The 17,017-nt window shown below is 46.5% G+C and overlaps 1 protein-coding gene across 1 annotated transcript; it reads left to right on the top strand.

Annotated features, from left to right (window-relative positions):
* Positions 1-7,315: 7,315 nt before the first annotated feature.
* LOC113832706 lies at positions 7,316-12,533 on the top strand. The gene is given in 5 exon segments (XM_027390580.2): positions 7,316-7,661; positions 7,697-8,766; positions 8,768-9,932; positions 9,935-11,263; positions 11,298-12,533. Coding segments are annotated over 5 exon segments (5,103 nt in total). The 3' UTR covers positions 12,491-12,533.
* Positions 12,534-17,017: the final 4,484 nt, after the last annotated feature.

Here is a 17,017-nt window from a genome sequence, read left to right as displayed (position 1 = left end):
CTAGTAGAGGAAATTTAGAAAAAATAATTTTTATGGGAAAATAACAACTTTGGGGGACACTTTACCACCTTCTGTGCCCACAAGAGAATGTGGGTTCATTTAAATTTTTCCCTGCTCTGTTCTTGGAACCAGCCATTTCTTCTTTGAGAAACCGACAGTTCAGATTATTATGATGATGAAGAAATGAGACATAGTCTTACTACAAAGCCTAGACTAGCCCATGACTTAATATACAGACTAGCAGTAAGTACTTCAGCCTCAGCGGTCGTGTGGCAGGATTACAGGAATGTGTCACCATGCCTTACACTACAGTTTTATCGGTTCCTTTACTGTCTCTGGATTTTAGTTACCATAGTCTTACTCAGAAGCCTGGCTTTAAAGTCAAACTCCCTCTCCACAACCCACTCTACGAAGGCTGGAGAAGTCCACTGATGGAAATCCAAGAGGCAAGACACCCTCCTGCAGCTCCTGCACACCTGTAAACACCCACACCCTACTGCAACGCAGAGGCAGAGAGAGGCATTGCAAATTTGAGGTTGACTGGGACCACATAGTGAGACCCTGTCCCAAAACACCCATGGCAAAGTTTTAGTTGTCTGCTTCTCTGTGAGGCATATACTAATGGTAAATAATCAATTGATATTACAGTTAGAATATCTGATTTTATCAACTTTAATTCTTCCTGCTTTCCCTGCATGATTTATTTATTGTTTTAAAATGACCTATCTTGAGCCAACCTTTGTCACTTTTAGTATGTTAGTTATGTTTATTGATTTAGGCATAAACAATCTTTTAAAGACTGTATTAGGATATTCATATTAAAGCTAGTGTTTGTTCGATGCACTTCTATCTAGGGAGTAAACACCAGCTATTGAATTAGATTTAAGGCCCACTCAATAGAAGGGGATTCATCGGTGGAAATGTAAACCAAGTTTGCAACCTGTGGTCATAGACCAGTGGTTCTCAACGTTCCAAGTGCTACAACCTTTTAATACAATTCCTCATGTTGTGGTGACCCCAACCATAAAATTACTTTTGTTGCTGCTTCAAAACCATAATTTTGTTACTGTTACAAATTGTAATGTAAATGTTTAATATGTGGGACACCTGATATGTGACCCCAGTGAAAGAGTCTGTCAAGCCCCAAGGGGTCATGGCCCTCAGGTTGAGAACCACTGTTGTAGATGCTAAAGACAATCTACTATTGCCACTTTCCTAAACCAGTATAATTCTAACTGTATCCTGAATACTTCTCCTTATACCCACAGATAAATGTGGTTCTCATCCCTCATCAAAGAATCTCTTTACAGGGATAGAGAGAGTTACAGAGACCCATAAATGGTCAAAATGTGGAGAATAAGTGTCTATGGGTTGCCCAGTCCCATTGATTCGTCTACAATGCAACCACTGCATCTAAGACTCAGCAAACATGTGGAAGAAGAGGCGAAAAGATTGTAAGAGCCAAAGGACCAGGACACCTGCTGTGAGACAGTGTCCTCTAGAAAAGACAGGGGAACTATACCCATGAACTCTCAGCAATATGGTTTTCCTGAACAAGATCTGCATGAAGGCACCAGTTAGCATGCCAATGTGGAAATGGGCAATTCCAAAAGCTCCTAGCCTCAGATGAAGAGCTCAATGCTGAGCTCTAAGAAAGAGTCCATTTTCTCCAGGGTAGAGCTCCCATATGTGTTGTCTAGCCCCAAGTGGTCATCCCCGCACATGTATGCCACGAGCAACACTAAGCAGACACAGTGGGTTTTATATGGGTGTAGGAAGAGTTGGAAGAGGAGGATGTTTGGGGAGGATTTGATCAAAAACATTAGATTCCTATAATTTTTAATTAAATGTTTGATATATTTGATATGAATCCTCTCACTGTACAGAGTATAAACCTCTATATCTCTCTAGCTCTTATGGGCTATATTTTCCTCTTTACATTTCAAATGTTTTCTAAGCTTGTTTCCTAGCTCCTCTGGCAGTGTAGATTGTAGGCTGGTACTCCTTTGCTCTATATGTAAAATCCATATATGAGTGAGTTCATACCATGTTTATCTTTTTGTGACAGGGTTACCTCACTCAGGGTGGTTTCTTCTAGTCCCATCCATTTACCTGCGAATCTCAAGATTCCATTGGTTTTTTTTCTGCTGAGTAGTGCTCCATTGTGTAAATAAGACATGGTATCTCAATAAGTGTTCTATTGCTGTGAAGAGACACCATGACTACAACTCTTGAAAGCACTTAATTAGGGTGGCTTACAGTTTCAGAGTTTAGTCTCTGGAGACATAGCTGAGAGTTCTCCATCCAGATCTCTAGGCAACAGGAAGAGAGAAACAGTGGGACTGGCTTGGGCTTTTGAAGCCTCAAGACCTGCCCCCACCCCACCCCCCAGTGAGATACTTCCTCCAACAAAGCCATACCTTCTAATTCTTTCAAATAGTGCCACTCCCTGATGACAACCATTCAAATCTATGAGCCTATTGGGACCATTCTTATTCCAACCACCACACAGGGTCTCCCTACGTAGCCCTGGCTAGCCTGGAACTCACTGAGTAGACTAGTCTGGCCTCAAACTCACAAGTGCTGAGATCACAGGTGTTCACCACCACCCACTGCCAATCATATCTTGAAACATTCTACAAGCATTCTAGTTCTCCCATTTTCTCACCAACGTCCCTTAGATTTAGTTTGTGTTTTGTTTTAAGACAGGTCTGAAGACTGGGAGTTCCCACTTCAGCCTCCCAAGTACACCACCATGACTGTCTTTTACTCTTTTATGAGACACAGGACACAACTCCTTTTGTCCGTGTCTCTTATTCCCTATATTTAATTTCTTGTTTCTAACTAAATTTAATATTTCTCATTTTTTCTTTCATCTTTATATTTTGTGTGTCATTGTCCTGAACCCCCAATCAGAAATCACACACAGCTATCCTTACTTTGTTACAATAGTAGGTATCAACAATAATCATAGGTTCATCACCCAAATTGCGCTCTCATTTTAGCCTTGCCTACTGTCTATTGCAGCCCTGAGCAATCTTTTCAAAAGAATCTTGGCTGCCACATTTTCTAAGATTCGAGAATGTCCCTCCATACGAGCGTCTGACACAGTCCGTTTTTCTTGAGTTGCAGTTTGTCCCTTGCCTAGAAGACATCACCACATTTCACCTCGCGTTGCTCACTTCAGTGGAAAAAGCCAAAGCCACTTGGATATTTTGCTCCATGAAAATGACCTACTATTTTTTTTCTGCTTGAAAATAGCAGAATTCTTTTTTTCCCCCTCTTACAGTTTTAAATATTTATGAAATTATGTTATGGTGTTGCTTTTGCTATTGATTTTTCCTGAGACTCATAGTTCTCTTGTTATTTCTTCTTCTCCCCAAAATAATGTTTTCTCTGAGAACAAGAGTTCCGGTCCTCTTGTCCGCCACTTTTGGAAACTTCCTTTCCTTGGAAATTGGCTCTCCAAATTTAACAACTTCAGGTGAATCTTTTTCTTATTTTTTCATTTCTCTTCCACTCTGGATAGTGTAATTACAAATAAAGAAGGGTAAACAGATGCTTTCCCTATAAATAATGCACACTGAATGGTGACAGTTAACCTAGAGGCCTTGTTTTAATGGACTCCAGTTGACAATCCTATCTGGCTAAATCAGGAATGAGCTAAATGAGCAGCTGAACTACCTTGTCCATTTTCCAAACAGAGTGAAGGTTCTGCAGGCGCTTCTCGTGGGTGCAGGCGGTGGGGCCACTGCATTCAAATGCAAAGCGTTTACAATCTGTCACAGGCCTCACATCTCTACTACAGTCTTGCAATAATTCTTCATATGATGGGCCGAGTGGTGATTGCAAGACCAAAGTGGGTAAGTTCTTCACGTGAGGAGATTACCCAGAAGGACTCTAGAGGCCCTGCTCAGGATGTAATGCATGAAAAAATCACAGCAGGCCCAAAAGCACATGCCAGCATGCTTACGATTGGCTTTTCTGGGGAGAGGGGGTGGCTCATAACTGGGGATTATTCTGGTTGTGTCCATGGCAGCAAGAGCTTAGTATGTCTGAAGGTCAACTTGTCGTGACCCAGCATGTCTCAGCCTTAGTCCATGAGGTTCTACCTGAGTGGGGGTGTGTGGACCTGGAAGCTCCGAGCAACCCAACAGCGATAAAGACCAAACACAGGCATCTTGTCATCTTCAGAGAGCTCTCAGTTCCATGTTGTGGAACTAGAGTCATTTCTTTATTAGCCATCTTTTTTGGTGTTTCTTAACCATCCTGCTAATACCACGAGGCAACCATTTCTCTCTTTGTTGCCCCTCTCCTCTGGTCCCTCGCCCCTCTTCCCTCCTAACCTTCCTTCCTCACAAGTTATTCACACACCTCTCATCTCCCTGCCCAGGTGCAGGCCTATTCAGATGCTTAGGTGCATAGATATGCAAATAAGAGGCATATTGCCCTGAGGCCATGGTAAACAGTAGTAGCCTTACTGGCATTAACAATACAATAGTGGACTGGAGCTTTCAGGTGCTCCATGTTTAGTGAAACCAAAGGCCGGATCTCAAAATATTCCAGAAAGATTTTGGTCCCCCACACAACTTGAATCCTTGTCTGGTGCTCTATGTGGAGCCTGGATCAGGGAGCCCACAGAGTCCTGGCTGACAGCACAAAGAAGTCCTCCATACACCAGGTTCTCAGGGAAGAGCTCCTAAGGCCCTGGCCTCAGGTCATTGCTGGCTCTGCCTCAGGTAAAGCTTCAGTTATCAGTCCAGTCCTCAACAAACTGTCAGCATTGAAATGTACATATGTGTCTAACACAGTGGGCTCTTTCCATAAAGAACCAGATAGAGATGTTTACACTTTCAAGGTCGCATGGCTTCTGTTACAACTACCCAACTGGGTATTGCAACTATCTTTTAGGTGTGGAAGCAGCCATAGATACTAGGTGAATGAATGGCAGGACTGGGCTCCAGTAAAATATCATTTCTAAAAATAGGCAGCTGGTGAGATTTTGTTTGTGCCTAGTAGGTGACAGTTGGTGACTCTTGTATTAAGACACTACAATTTTTGAAGCTAATCCATCATTACATAGTGCTATCTTAATTGATCTGCTTTCTGTTTAGTTACTACCAACATCACTGAGTGGTATCAGGCACAGTGTAGATTCTCAGTAATCAATGGAGGGAGAGCTTTGTAACACATGGACTGGTGATGGGGGAGGTCCTTCTGCGTATATGTGTTTTATTGGTTGATATATAAAGCACTGTTGGCCAATAGGAAAGCATGATAGGTGGGACTAGGAGTCAAGGAGGATTCTGGGAAATGTAGTAGAGGAAGAGTTGCCATGTGAGCCCGGAAAGACAGGACGCTTGCAGCCGGGGTCCTCAATAAGATAAGTTTATAAAATATATAGATTAATAGTTATGGGTGATACTTAAGACAGAGCTAGCAAATAAGAAATCTTAGTCATTGGCCAGAAGCATTGTACCTAATATAAGTCTGTATGTTATTTCAGGCCCCCCATGTGGTAGCGGTGCTCGGGCGGCTTGGCAGAAAGATTTATTGTTACAGACTGGTGTTTTTCTATGGACACAAAACCATGCTTCTGGCCCAAACATGGCAGAAACTCAATGTGAGTTCCCTGCACAGAGCTAGCAGCAATAAAAGGGTTGTCTCCATCATAAAATGAGGATAAGAAAAATGTTATCCTTTAGCTCCCTCTTGTCTTTAAGACAGGGTTCAATGTCCTGACGTCCATGAGGGTCTTCGTGGTCTGGCTTCTGCTCCTACCTCTACCCTCACTTCCTCTTCACATGAGCACTGTGTGTACCACGCCAAGGCCTCTAAGCACTTTGTGATTTTACACACACTGATTTCCTCTGCCAACAGTGCTGCTCCCCTCCCCTCCCCATCTCCTTAGCACTGAAGTACTGAGAATTGTAGCTTCCAACTCTTCTCTGACTCTGAACTTCTCTTCGTAGTGACAAATACCTGAGAAAATCTACTTAAAGAAGCAAATATTTACCCATGCTTGTGTTTCCAAAGTTTCCAATCCTATGATTGGCTGTGTGTTTCTGGGCCGAGGTGAGACAGAACTTACTGACAGCGGGTGTCGAGGCCAGAGCCGCTCACATCATAGTGGCCCCGAAAGGGAGAGAAAAGTGGAAGAAGAGAGTGAGAGAGAAGAAAAGAGGATGAGGAGGAGGAGGAGGAAAAGAAGAGGAGAGGAGAGAACAGAGAGGGGAGGGGATAAGACACTTCTCCTCCATAATGGATTCCCTCTAACATGGCTCTACCTCCCACCACTTGTCACTAGTGCCAAATGTGATAGCTGAGGGAAACTATTTGTGCTAGATACCCACACTAACTTCCTAAAAGATAAGCTCCTTGCCTCCCCTCCCTAGAATTGTAAAGCTGTTACTGAAGAGTAAAAAATTACTAGCTGTCGATAACAACATGGGCTCGTCACCTTGGGGGCTCCCGTCCCCTGCAGGTGGCCGCTCCCGGAACTCTCATGAGAAAAAAACAGCTCCTGGAATAACCACAGGATGTCCCAACGACCTCTGTGGAAAGTTCAAACGCCCCAGGTGTGTCCACATAGTTTAACTGATGAGTAAATGTGTAACTTTGGGCTTCCCCTGTTTCCTCCCTAGTCCTCCCCCTCCTTTATGGTTTTTGCCTTTATAAGCTTGTCACAAGTTTGGGTCGGGGTCGAACTCCTCTGAGTCTCGACCGCCAGCATGCTGGCCTGAGATCTCATTCAATTCCTTTTTCAATAAACTTCCTCGTGTGATTGCAGCAAGTCCGGTCTTGGTGCCTCACTGGGTGCACACTATTCCCGAGATTTGAGTGAGGGTCTCCCTTTGGGGGTCTTTCATTTGGGGGCTCGTCCGGGATTTGCGCGACCACCCAGGGGTACTAGACCCACTTGGAGGTAAGAATTTTTGTTCTGTTGTGACTCTTTGTTTGTGGCTTGTTCAAAAATCTGGTGCAATCGCAGTTCCGTTTTTGCAAACGCTCTACCGAGGCCGCTCTCCAGGAGGAGGAGCGGAGTGGACGGGGATAGACGTGTCCAGGTGTCCACTGTTTGTTCGCCCTGGGAGACATCCCGGGAGGACTGGAGGAGGACCAGGGACGCCTGGTGGACCTCCACGGAAAAGGTTGGGAGATAAGTTTTTTCCTTGACGATCTGTGTCAAAGGGCCATTTCCCGGCCATCTGATTCCTTTCAGAATTACTGGTTGACTCGAGGTCGACAGCTGGCTTTGTTTTCTTGTCTTTCTGTCGTTGTGATTGTTTTTATTGTGTGTATAATAGAGGTAGACATGGGACAGACCATGACGACCCCACTAACACTGACCCTGGACCATTGGACGGACGTTAAGACTTGGGCTCATAATCTATCTGTCGAGGTCAGAAAAGGACCTTGGCGGACTTTTTGTTCTTCCGAATGGCCAAGTTTCGGTGTAGGATGGCCTTCGGGGGGAACTTTTAATCTATCTATTATTTCCGCTGTCAAGCGAATTATTTTTCAGGCCACAGGGGGACACCCTAATCAGGTTCCATACATTATCGTGTGGCAGGACCTAGTCCAAAACCCGCCACCCTGGATGAAACCTTGGACATCAGGAATAGGGACGGCGACGGTGGCCGTGGCTGCGAAACCAAAGTGCCTCCTTCAGATCCGCCAGCGCCCACTCCAACAGCTCCCCCGAGGATCTATCCTGAAATTAATGATGTCTCCCTCCTTGACCACCCTCCTCCCCCATATCCTCAACCCATTCCTCATGCAGCCCCACAGGCCCCAACGGACTCCCAGACAGCCTCCGAAATAGGGCCAGCGGCCGGGACTTGAAGCCACCGGGGCCGCAGCCCAGAGGGATCTGGCGCAGGACCTGACTCCACCGTTGCGCTACCATTACGGGCTTATGGACCCGCCCCAGCTCCAGGGGAATTAGTCCCCCTGCAGTATTGGCCGTTTTCATCAGCCGATATGTACAACTGGAAAACTAACCACCCCTCTTTTTCAGAGAACCCCTCGGGCTTGACAGGACTCCTCGAATCCCTAATGTATTCTCATCAGCCCACTTGGGACGACTGTCAACAACTCTTGCAGGTCCTCTTTACGACTGAAGAAAGAGAGAGGATCCTTCTAGAGGCCAGAAAGAATGTTCCAGGACCAGATGGGACCCCCACCAATCTCCCTAATCTTATAGATGCCGCTTTCCCCTTGGTCCGCTCTGACTGGGATTACAACTCTGCGGAAGGTAGGGGGCGTCTCACGGTCTACCACCGGGCTCTAGTGGCAGGTCTCAAGGGGGCCATATGGCGACCCACCAATTTGGCAAAGGTAAGAGAAATCCTACAGGGTCCAGTGGAGCCACCCTCTGTCTTCTTAGAACGACTGATGGAGGCATATAGGAGATATACCCCATTTGACCCCTCCTCGGAGGGACAGCAGGCAGCTGTAGCCATGGCTTTTATAGGACAGTCGGCCTCTGATATCAAGAAAAAGTTGCAGAGATTAGAGGGGATCCAGGATTATACATTGCAGGATTTAGTAAAAGAGGCAGAGAAAGTGTATCACAAGAGAGAGACCGAGGAAGAAAAACAAGAAAGAAAAAAAAAGGAGGCAGAAGAGAGGGAGAATCGGCGGGATCGCCGCCAGGAGAGGAATTTAGCTAAGATTTTGGCCGCAGGAGTAGGCGGAGAACGGTCAGAGAGAGGACAGTCATGTTACCTGGGCAACAGGGCAAGAAGACCCCCGGAGGACAGAGACTCAACTTGAAAAAGACCAATGTGCATACTGTAAAGAAAAAGGGCACTGGGCCAGAGATTGCCCCCGAAAGAAACAAAAGGGCCGCAAGATGTTGGCCCTCGAGGAAGATTAGGGTAGTTGGGGCTCGGTCCCCCTCCCCGAGCCTAGGGTAACTCTCTCTGTGGAGGGGAACCCTGTTAATTTCTTAGTAGATACAGGGGCTGAAAACTCAGTTTTGACTAAACCGTTAGGGCAGTTAGGATCAAAAAGAACCCTGGTCATAGGAGCAACTGGGAGCAAACTTTACCCTTGGACAACTGAAAGAAGTTTAGAAATTGGAAAAAGCCAAGTAACTCACTCTTTCCTTGTGATTCCTGAGTGCCCTGTGCCCCTTCTGGGAAGGGACTTGTTGACCAAATTAAAGGCTCGGGTCCAGTTCACCCCGAAGGGACCAGAAGTCACCTGGGGAGAAGCCCCTATAACATGCTTAGTTCTAAGTCTAGAAGAAGAATATCGCCTCCATGAACCCAAGACTGGGATTTTGCCCCCTAAAGAGTGGCTGACAGCTTTTCCAGAGGTTTGGGCAGAGCAGACTGAAATGGGACTGGCTAAACAAGCGCCACCCGTCGTAGTCGAGCTAAAAGAGGCTGCCACCCCCGTCTCAGTCAGACAGTACCCCATGACTCAAGGGGCTAAAGAAGGCATTCGACCACATATCCAGAGACTGTTACAACAAGGTATACTGATTCCCTGCCGGTCCCCTTGGAATACCCCCCTTCTGCCGGTATGTAAGCCTGGAACCAATGATTATCGGCCTGTCCAGGACTTGAGCGAAGTCAATAAACGAGTACAGGACATTCACCCAACCGTGCCCAACCCTTACAACTTGCTGAGTTCCTTACCGCCTGAACGATCCTGGCACACCGTTCTGGGTTTGAAAGATGCCTTTTTCTGTCTCAGGTTACATCCGAATAGCCAACCCTTGTTCGCTTTTGAGTGGCAAGATCCCGAAGGAGGACATACAGGTCAACTGACCTGGACTAGGTTGCCACAGGGGTTCAAAAATTCACCGACTCTTTTCGATGAAGCGCTCCACTGTGACCTTGCGCCCTTCAGGGCACGGAACCCCCAGATTTCTCTCTTGCAGTACGTAGATGATTTACTGCTCGCAGCCTTGACCCAGAATTGTGCCTCGACAGGACCAGAAAGCTCCTAAAGGAATTGGGTGAGTTGGGGTACCGGGTGTCCGCCAAGAAAGCCCAGTTATGCCGCTCGGAGGTGACCTACCTAGGATACACCCTCCGAGAAGGGAAGTGGTGGCTCACTGAAGCACGGAAAAAGACTGTGAGGCAGATCCCGACCCCCACCACTCCGCGACAAGTACATGAGTTTTTGGGAACTGCGGGTTTTTGTAGACTCTGGATACCTAGGTTTGCCATGCTGGCGGCCCCTCTGTACCCACTCACTAAAGAAAAAGTCCCATTCACCTGGACGGAGGAGCACCAAAGAGTCTTTGATAAGATAAAGACTGCCCTGCTCACAGCTCCTGCTTTGGCCCTGCCAGATCTGACTAAGCCTTTCACTCTATATGTTGATGAGCGTGCTGGAGTGGCCCGTGGAGTTCTGACTGAGACCCTGGGGCCCTGGAAGCGGCCGGTGGCCTACCTATCTAAAAAGCTAGACCCCATCGCCAGCGGGTGGCCCTCTTGCTTGAAACCCATTGCTGCAGTAGCCCTACTTGTAAAAGACACTGATAAGCTCACCCTGGGTCAGCATGTGACTGTAATCACTCCCCATGCTTTAGAAAGTATTGTGCAGCAGCCCCCCGACCGCTGGATGACAAACACCCGGATGACACATTACCAGAGCTTGTTGTTAAATGATCGGATAACCTTCATTCCTCCTGCTATTCTCAACCCGGCCACCCTGCTCCCTGAAGCAGAGGACTCTACCCCGGTGCACCGATGCACTGACATCCTGGCTGAAGAAACCGGGACCAGGAAAGACCTGACCGACCAATCTTGTCCGGGTGTGCCTAACTGGTATACGGACGGCAGCAGTTTTGTGGTAGAAGGTAAAAGAAGGGTGGGAGCAGCGGTGGTGGATGGAAAGCAGGTAATTTGGGCTAGCAGTCTCCCAAAAGGAACCTCCTCTCAAAAAGCTGAGCTCCTGGCATTGACTCAAGCTCTGCGTCTGGCAGAAGGTAAGGCTATCAACATTTACACGGACAGCCGTTATGCTTTCACCATGGCTCACATTCATGGGGCCATCTACAGACAGAGGGGCTTACTCACCTCAGCAGGAAGAGACGTTAAAAACAAAGAAGAAATCCTGGCCCTCCTAGAAGCCATACATCTTCCACAAAAATTAGCCATCGTCCACTGCCTGGGACACCAGAAGGGGACTGACCCAGTCACAAAGGGGAACCAGATGGCTGATCTAACAGCAAAGCAAGCTGCCCAGGGAGCGGTAGTGCTGGCAGAGGAAACTGGAACCCCGCCAGAACCCCCCGCAAGCCATGGATCCCAGCTTCATCTATCCCTATAAAGATTATGATTTAATCGAAGATATGACCCGTGCAGGAAAAGCTCGAATGTTCAGTTTCGGTGGATTGGCAAAAACCAAAGATGGACGAATCATTCTGCCCTCTAAAGAAGGACAAGACTATGTGAGACGAATACACCAGCTGACTCATCTTGGAAATGAAAAACTTAAGCAATTAATCAAAGGTTCTAAATATTATGTTCTAGGATTAAATACAATAATAAAAGAGGTAATAGAGTCATGTCAAGCCTGCACCTTGACCAATGCTGCCCGATCGTTCAAAGAACCCGGAAAAAGAATGAGGGGAGATCGGCCGGGAATTTATTGGGAGGTAGACTTCACTGAAATTAAGCCAGGAAAATATGGTAATAAGTACCTTCTAGTTTTTATAGACACTTTTTCAGGATGGTTGGAAGCCTTTCCCACCAAGTTTGAAACTGCTCAAATGTTAACCAAGAAGATACTGGAAGAAATCCTGCCCCGGTTTGGGATCCCCAAGGTAATTGGTTCAGACAACGGGCCAGCTTTTGTTGCCCAGGTAAGTCAGGAGTTGGCTACCCAACTGGGGACTAATTGGAAATTACATTGTGCTTACAGACCCCAGAGCTCAGGACAGGTAGAAAGAATGAATAGAACCCTAAAAGAGACCCTTACTAAATTGGCTATTGAGACCGGTGGCAAAGACTGGGTGACCCTCCTCCCCTTTGTGCTCTTTAGGGTCCGAAACACACCTGGACGTTTCAGCCTTACCCCTTATGAAATCCTACATGGGGGACCGCCCCCCTTGACTGAGTCAGGCGGGATATTGGATCCTTGCACTGACTCTCCCTCTTCCTCTGCTCTGTTTACCCACTTAAAGGCCTTAGAAGTTGTCAAAACACAGATCTGGGATCAGATCAAAGAAGCCTACACTCCAGGGACCACCTCGGGGTCCCACGGATTCCAGGTCGGAGACTCAGTCTTGGTCAGACGACATCGCGCTGGCACGCTTGAGCCTCGGTGGAAAGGACCCTATCTAGTGCTGTTGACTACCCCCACGGCAGTAAAGGTAGACGGGATTGCTGCCTGGATCCACGCTTCCCACATAAAAAAGGCACCCAGTCAAAATGAAAACAACCGCGAAAATAATTGGACAGTGGCAGCCAGTGACAATCCTCTTAAGCTGCGCCTTTGCCGTATCCCCAACCTTGGGGAATAACCCTCATGTCCCCCAAAAATTGACATGGGAAGTGCTTAATGAAGAAGGCGATGTCGTGTGGTCAAAAACCGCAGTGCACCCCTCTTGGACTTGGTGGCCTGATCTTGCACCTGATATCTGTAAGTTAGCTGCCGGTTCCCTGGCCTGGGATCTTTCTAATTATGACAATTTAGATAAACCACCCCCGGAGGAACAATGTGTCCCTCATGGTATAGGGAGCACATTGGGATGTTCCGGACAATTTTTCAGAGCCAACCTCCAGGCAGCAGACTTCTACGTCTGCCCCGGGCAGGGACATAACAGAGAAATGAAGAGACAATGTGGGGGGCATCAGGTTATTTCAGTGGTAAATGGGATGTGAGACCACAGGAGAAGCCTACTGGAATCCCTCCTCCTCCTGGGATCTGATTATAGTAAAAAAGGGTCGCAAGCCAGAAGAACCAGAAAAAGGAGAGAGAGACACAGCTAAATACCTGGCTTATAAGACTGGATGTGCTCTTGGGGCCTCGGGTGGCCCTCAGGGGCCATGCAAAGGCAGCTATTGCAACCCTCTGAATATTAGTTTCACAGCACGGGGAAAACAAGATCGCCAATGGGTAAAAGGCAACCGCTGGGGGTGGAGAGTCTATACTGGAATGGGAGACCCTGGGTTCGTTTTCGCTATCAGGATGAAGATAGAGAGTCCGCCTGCACGACCCGTAGGCCCCAATCCGGCGCTTGATAACCCCCTACCCAGGCCTGAGAGACTTCCTAGTCTCACCCCATCACCAAAGGCCTCTTCCTGCCCTAATCCAGTCACATCCTCCCTCCCCCCTATGAGAACCGAGGATCGCCTGTTCAATCTGCTCGATGGTGTGTTCGTCGTTTTAAACCGCACAAACCCCACTGCTACCCAATCTTGCTGGCTGTGCTTTGTTTCTAATCCCCCTTATTATGAAGGAATAGCTTAAATGCGGAGCTATAATGCTACTTCTGACCATTCACATTGCCCCTGGGGGAGCCAACGGAAGCTGACCCTTTCAGCGGTATCAGGCACTGGACTATGCATAGGCAAAGTGCCTACCAGACACCAGCCCCTCTGTAACGTAACTATTGACACCCTGACAGATGGCCAAAATCAATATCTAGTACCCCCACCAGATACTTGGTGGGCCTGTGGCACCGGCCTGACCCCCTGCTTGCATACATCACTTTTTAACAGTACTAGGGACTTTTGTATTTTGGTCCAGCTGGTGCCTAGGGTCATCTATCATGATGATAGTTCATTTATAGATGAATTTGATCACCGTACTCGTTACAAGAGGGAACCTGTTACCCTGAGCTTAGCTGTCTTGTTAGGACTAGGAGTAGCAGCAGGGGTTGGAACTGGAGCAGCCGCCCTCATCCAACAACCTTACTACTCTAATGAGCTTAGAGCGGCTATGGATGCAGACCTGGGAGCGTTGGAGCAGTCCATCACTAAACTAGAAGAGTCATTAACTTCACTGTCACAGGTAGTGCTGCAAAACAGAAGGGGATTAGACCTGCTTTTTCTTAAAGAGGGAGGGCTCTGTGCTGCCTTAAAGGAAGAATGTTGCTTTTAGGTAGATCATTCGGGTGTCATCAGGGACTCCATGGCAAAGCTTAGAGAAAGCCTAGAAAACAGAAAAAAAGAAAGAGAAGCATACCAAGGATGGTATGAAAATTGGTTTAATCGGTCACCTTGGTTCTCTACTCTGGTCTCCACCTTGGCCGGGCCTTTAATCATTTTGATGCTGATCCTAACCTTTGGGCCATGTATTCTCAATAGGCTGGTGGCATTTATAAAAGAAAGAATAAGTGCTGTCCAGGTAATGGTATTAAGACAGCAGTACCAGATACTACAAGAAACTGAGGGATCGCTCTAAGATTAGAGCTATTTACAAGAAGAAGTGAGGAATGAAGAGTAAAAAATTACTAGCTGTCTATAAGAACATGGGCTCGTCACCTTGGGGGCTCCCGTCCCCTGCAGGTGGCCGCTCCCGGAACTCTCATGAGAAAAAAACAGTTCCTGGAGTAACCACAGGATGTCCCAACGACCTCTGTGGAAAGTTCAAACGCCCCAGGTGTGTCCACATAGTTTAACTGATGAGTAAATGTGTAACTTTGGGCTTCCCCTGTTTCCTCCCTAGTCCTCCCCCTCCTTTGTGGTTTTTGCCTTTATAAGCTTGTCACAAGTTTGGGTCAGGGTCGAACTCCTCTGAGCCTTGACCCCAGCATGCTGGCCTGAGATCTCATTCAATTCCTTTTTCAATAAACTTCCTCGTGTGATTGCAGCAAGTCCGGTCTTGGTGCCTCACTGGGTGCGCGCTATTCCCGAGATTTGAGTGAGGGTCTCCCTTCGGGGGTCTTTCATTACGAAATGATTAGCCACTTATCCTGGTGTCTGTAAACTCTGCTTGTCACCGTGTACAGGGGCGTGAAGCAGTTCCTCGTGTGTCTGTCACAGACCTCATAATCCAGTCACCTTCCATGACTAGAATGACCAGCTGTTTGACTTGTTTCTCTCCATATTTCTGTTGCATTTCTAACCACCTGTATCCTTAAACCTTTGGTTAGTTTTGTAGGATTTGTTTGTTTCCCTTTTAACATGACATAAACAAAAATCACATACTCTGTACTCTTGTTTACTTTTCTAGATGGTATCATTTTACTCTATTGTGATTTGACTACATTGTGTATGTGTATTGGAACTCTGTTCTCTAGGAAATGACATGGCCATTGACATTTGATCAGGCCTATTAAGAACCCCTGGGGAAGGAGGGGGCAATGAGACCCTCACCTGAGATTCCAGCCACTATTCCCTTCTCCCCTAACTGCACTCAATCCTGCCCTATTTGCTCATGGTCGGGGGATGAAGGGGCTACGCTATATAGGAGGTAAATGTTGATCAGGGTTGACTCTCGTGATGGAACTTTTGTGAGTCATCAACTAGACTGGGGTAAATGAATTTTGTGGTGATGCAGTTGCCCAAGAGCAACCCACACTCCTGTAAGTAACCCCTCACCTGTGCTCCTATAGATGACCTATACTCCCTGTGGGCTAGTGACCACACTCCTGTAGACAACCCCTCACCCACACCCCTATAAGTAACCAAATAAACTCATTGCTTTGCCAAACTGAATAGAATAGAATTGTTTCTTTGGTTCATCAATGTCCTATTTGGAGTGAACAGGCATTCTTCTGTCTCCTCAGTGAGTCACACAATATGTTTCAGTTCCTTCATTTTGTTAGGGTATTTATGAATAGACCATATTTATTTATACGTTTTATGGCTAATGGACATTGGGCTGTTTCAGTGTGAGTCAGTTATAAGCAAAGCAACACAGGTGGATATAATTCTGTTGCCTAGGAACGAGATGAGGAATTACCATTCCTATAAGGATATGGTCAAGCTAGCACATAATACCATCACAATGGTGTCAAGTTACACTCCAACTGCCCACAGTGCCTGGGTGCTCCCATTACTCTGCATCTTCACCAACACATGACATTCTCAGATGTACCTTACCTTGTTTTTTCCCCCAATTCCTCAGATTGGCTGAGCATATTTTTATATGTTTATGGATATTTGGAAATCCCGTTTTGTAAGGTGTCTTTTTCACAGTGTCCTTTCCTTTTGCTATTTTTAGTTGTTTCTTCCCACTTGAGACTTTCCAGGTGTTATAGTGTAGATATTCGTGTTTCCCCAAAAACTCCTGTACCAGAAGTTGGTTTCTGAGACACACAGTGTTGACAGGCTATGAATCATGATTAATCCACTGATGAGTTTAAATTTAAATATGTTGCTCATAGGTGGTGGAACTGTGGAAGGTATAGCCTATCTGAGGGAAGTGTGTCCTTGGAGAGTACCCTGGGAAAACGTCCCTTGCCTCCGACATTCTCTCTCTCTTTCTCCTTCCTAGCTACTATGTTACGAACAGCTTTGCTTCAATAGCTCTCCTTGCATGGAGTTCTGGGCTGTGGCATAATCCTTTTGTACATTGTGAATACATATTGCTCGTGTTGGTTTAATAAAGAGCTGACTGTCCAATAGCTAGGTAGGAAGAAGTTAGGAGGAAGAGCCAGACTGGGAGAATGCTGGGAAGAAGAAAGTCAGAGTTGCCAGCCAGGTGCAGAGGAAACAGGAGATGAATGTGCCTTGTTGAAAAAAGATACCACCACACAGTAGAGCATAGATAAGAAATATGGGTTAATTTAAGATGTAAGAGCTAGTTAGTAACAAGTAGCAAGCCTAAGTTATTGACTGAGCATTTATAATTAATAATAAGTCTCTGTGTGGTTATTTGGGAGCCAGCTAGTTGGACAGAACTGACTGGTGGGACAGAAACTTACACCAACAGTTCTGATTCACAGCAGCCCAAACACAATGAAGAGAAGTTGACTGTAGACTGCAACCTATGAAACTGAGCCAAAATAAATGCTTCTTCCTTTACTATCTTATGTCAGTTATTTTGCCTTTCAAAAATGAAAAACTAACATGCTTTAGTGCTTTGAGAAATCTCTCCC

This window comes from Cricetulus griseus, assembly GCF_003668045.3.
Source record: "Cricetulus griseus strain 17A/GY chromosome 1 unlocalized genomic scaffold, alternate assembly CriGri-PICRH-1.0 chr1_1, whole genome shotgun sequence".
Classification (NCBI taxonomy): domain Eukaryota; kingdom Metazoa; phylum Chordata; class Mammalia; order Rodentia; family Cricetidae; genus Cricetulus; species Cricetulus griseus.
This window is presented reverse-complemented; position numbering and strand designations above follow the sequence as displayed.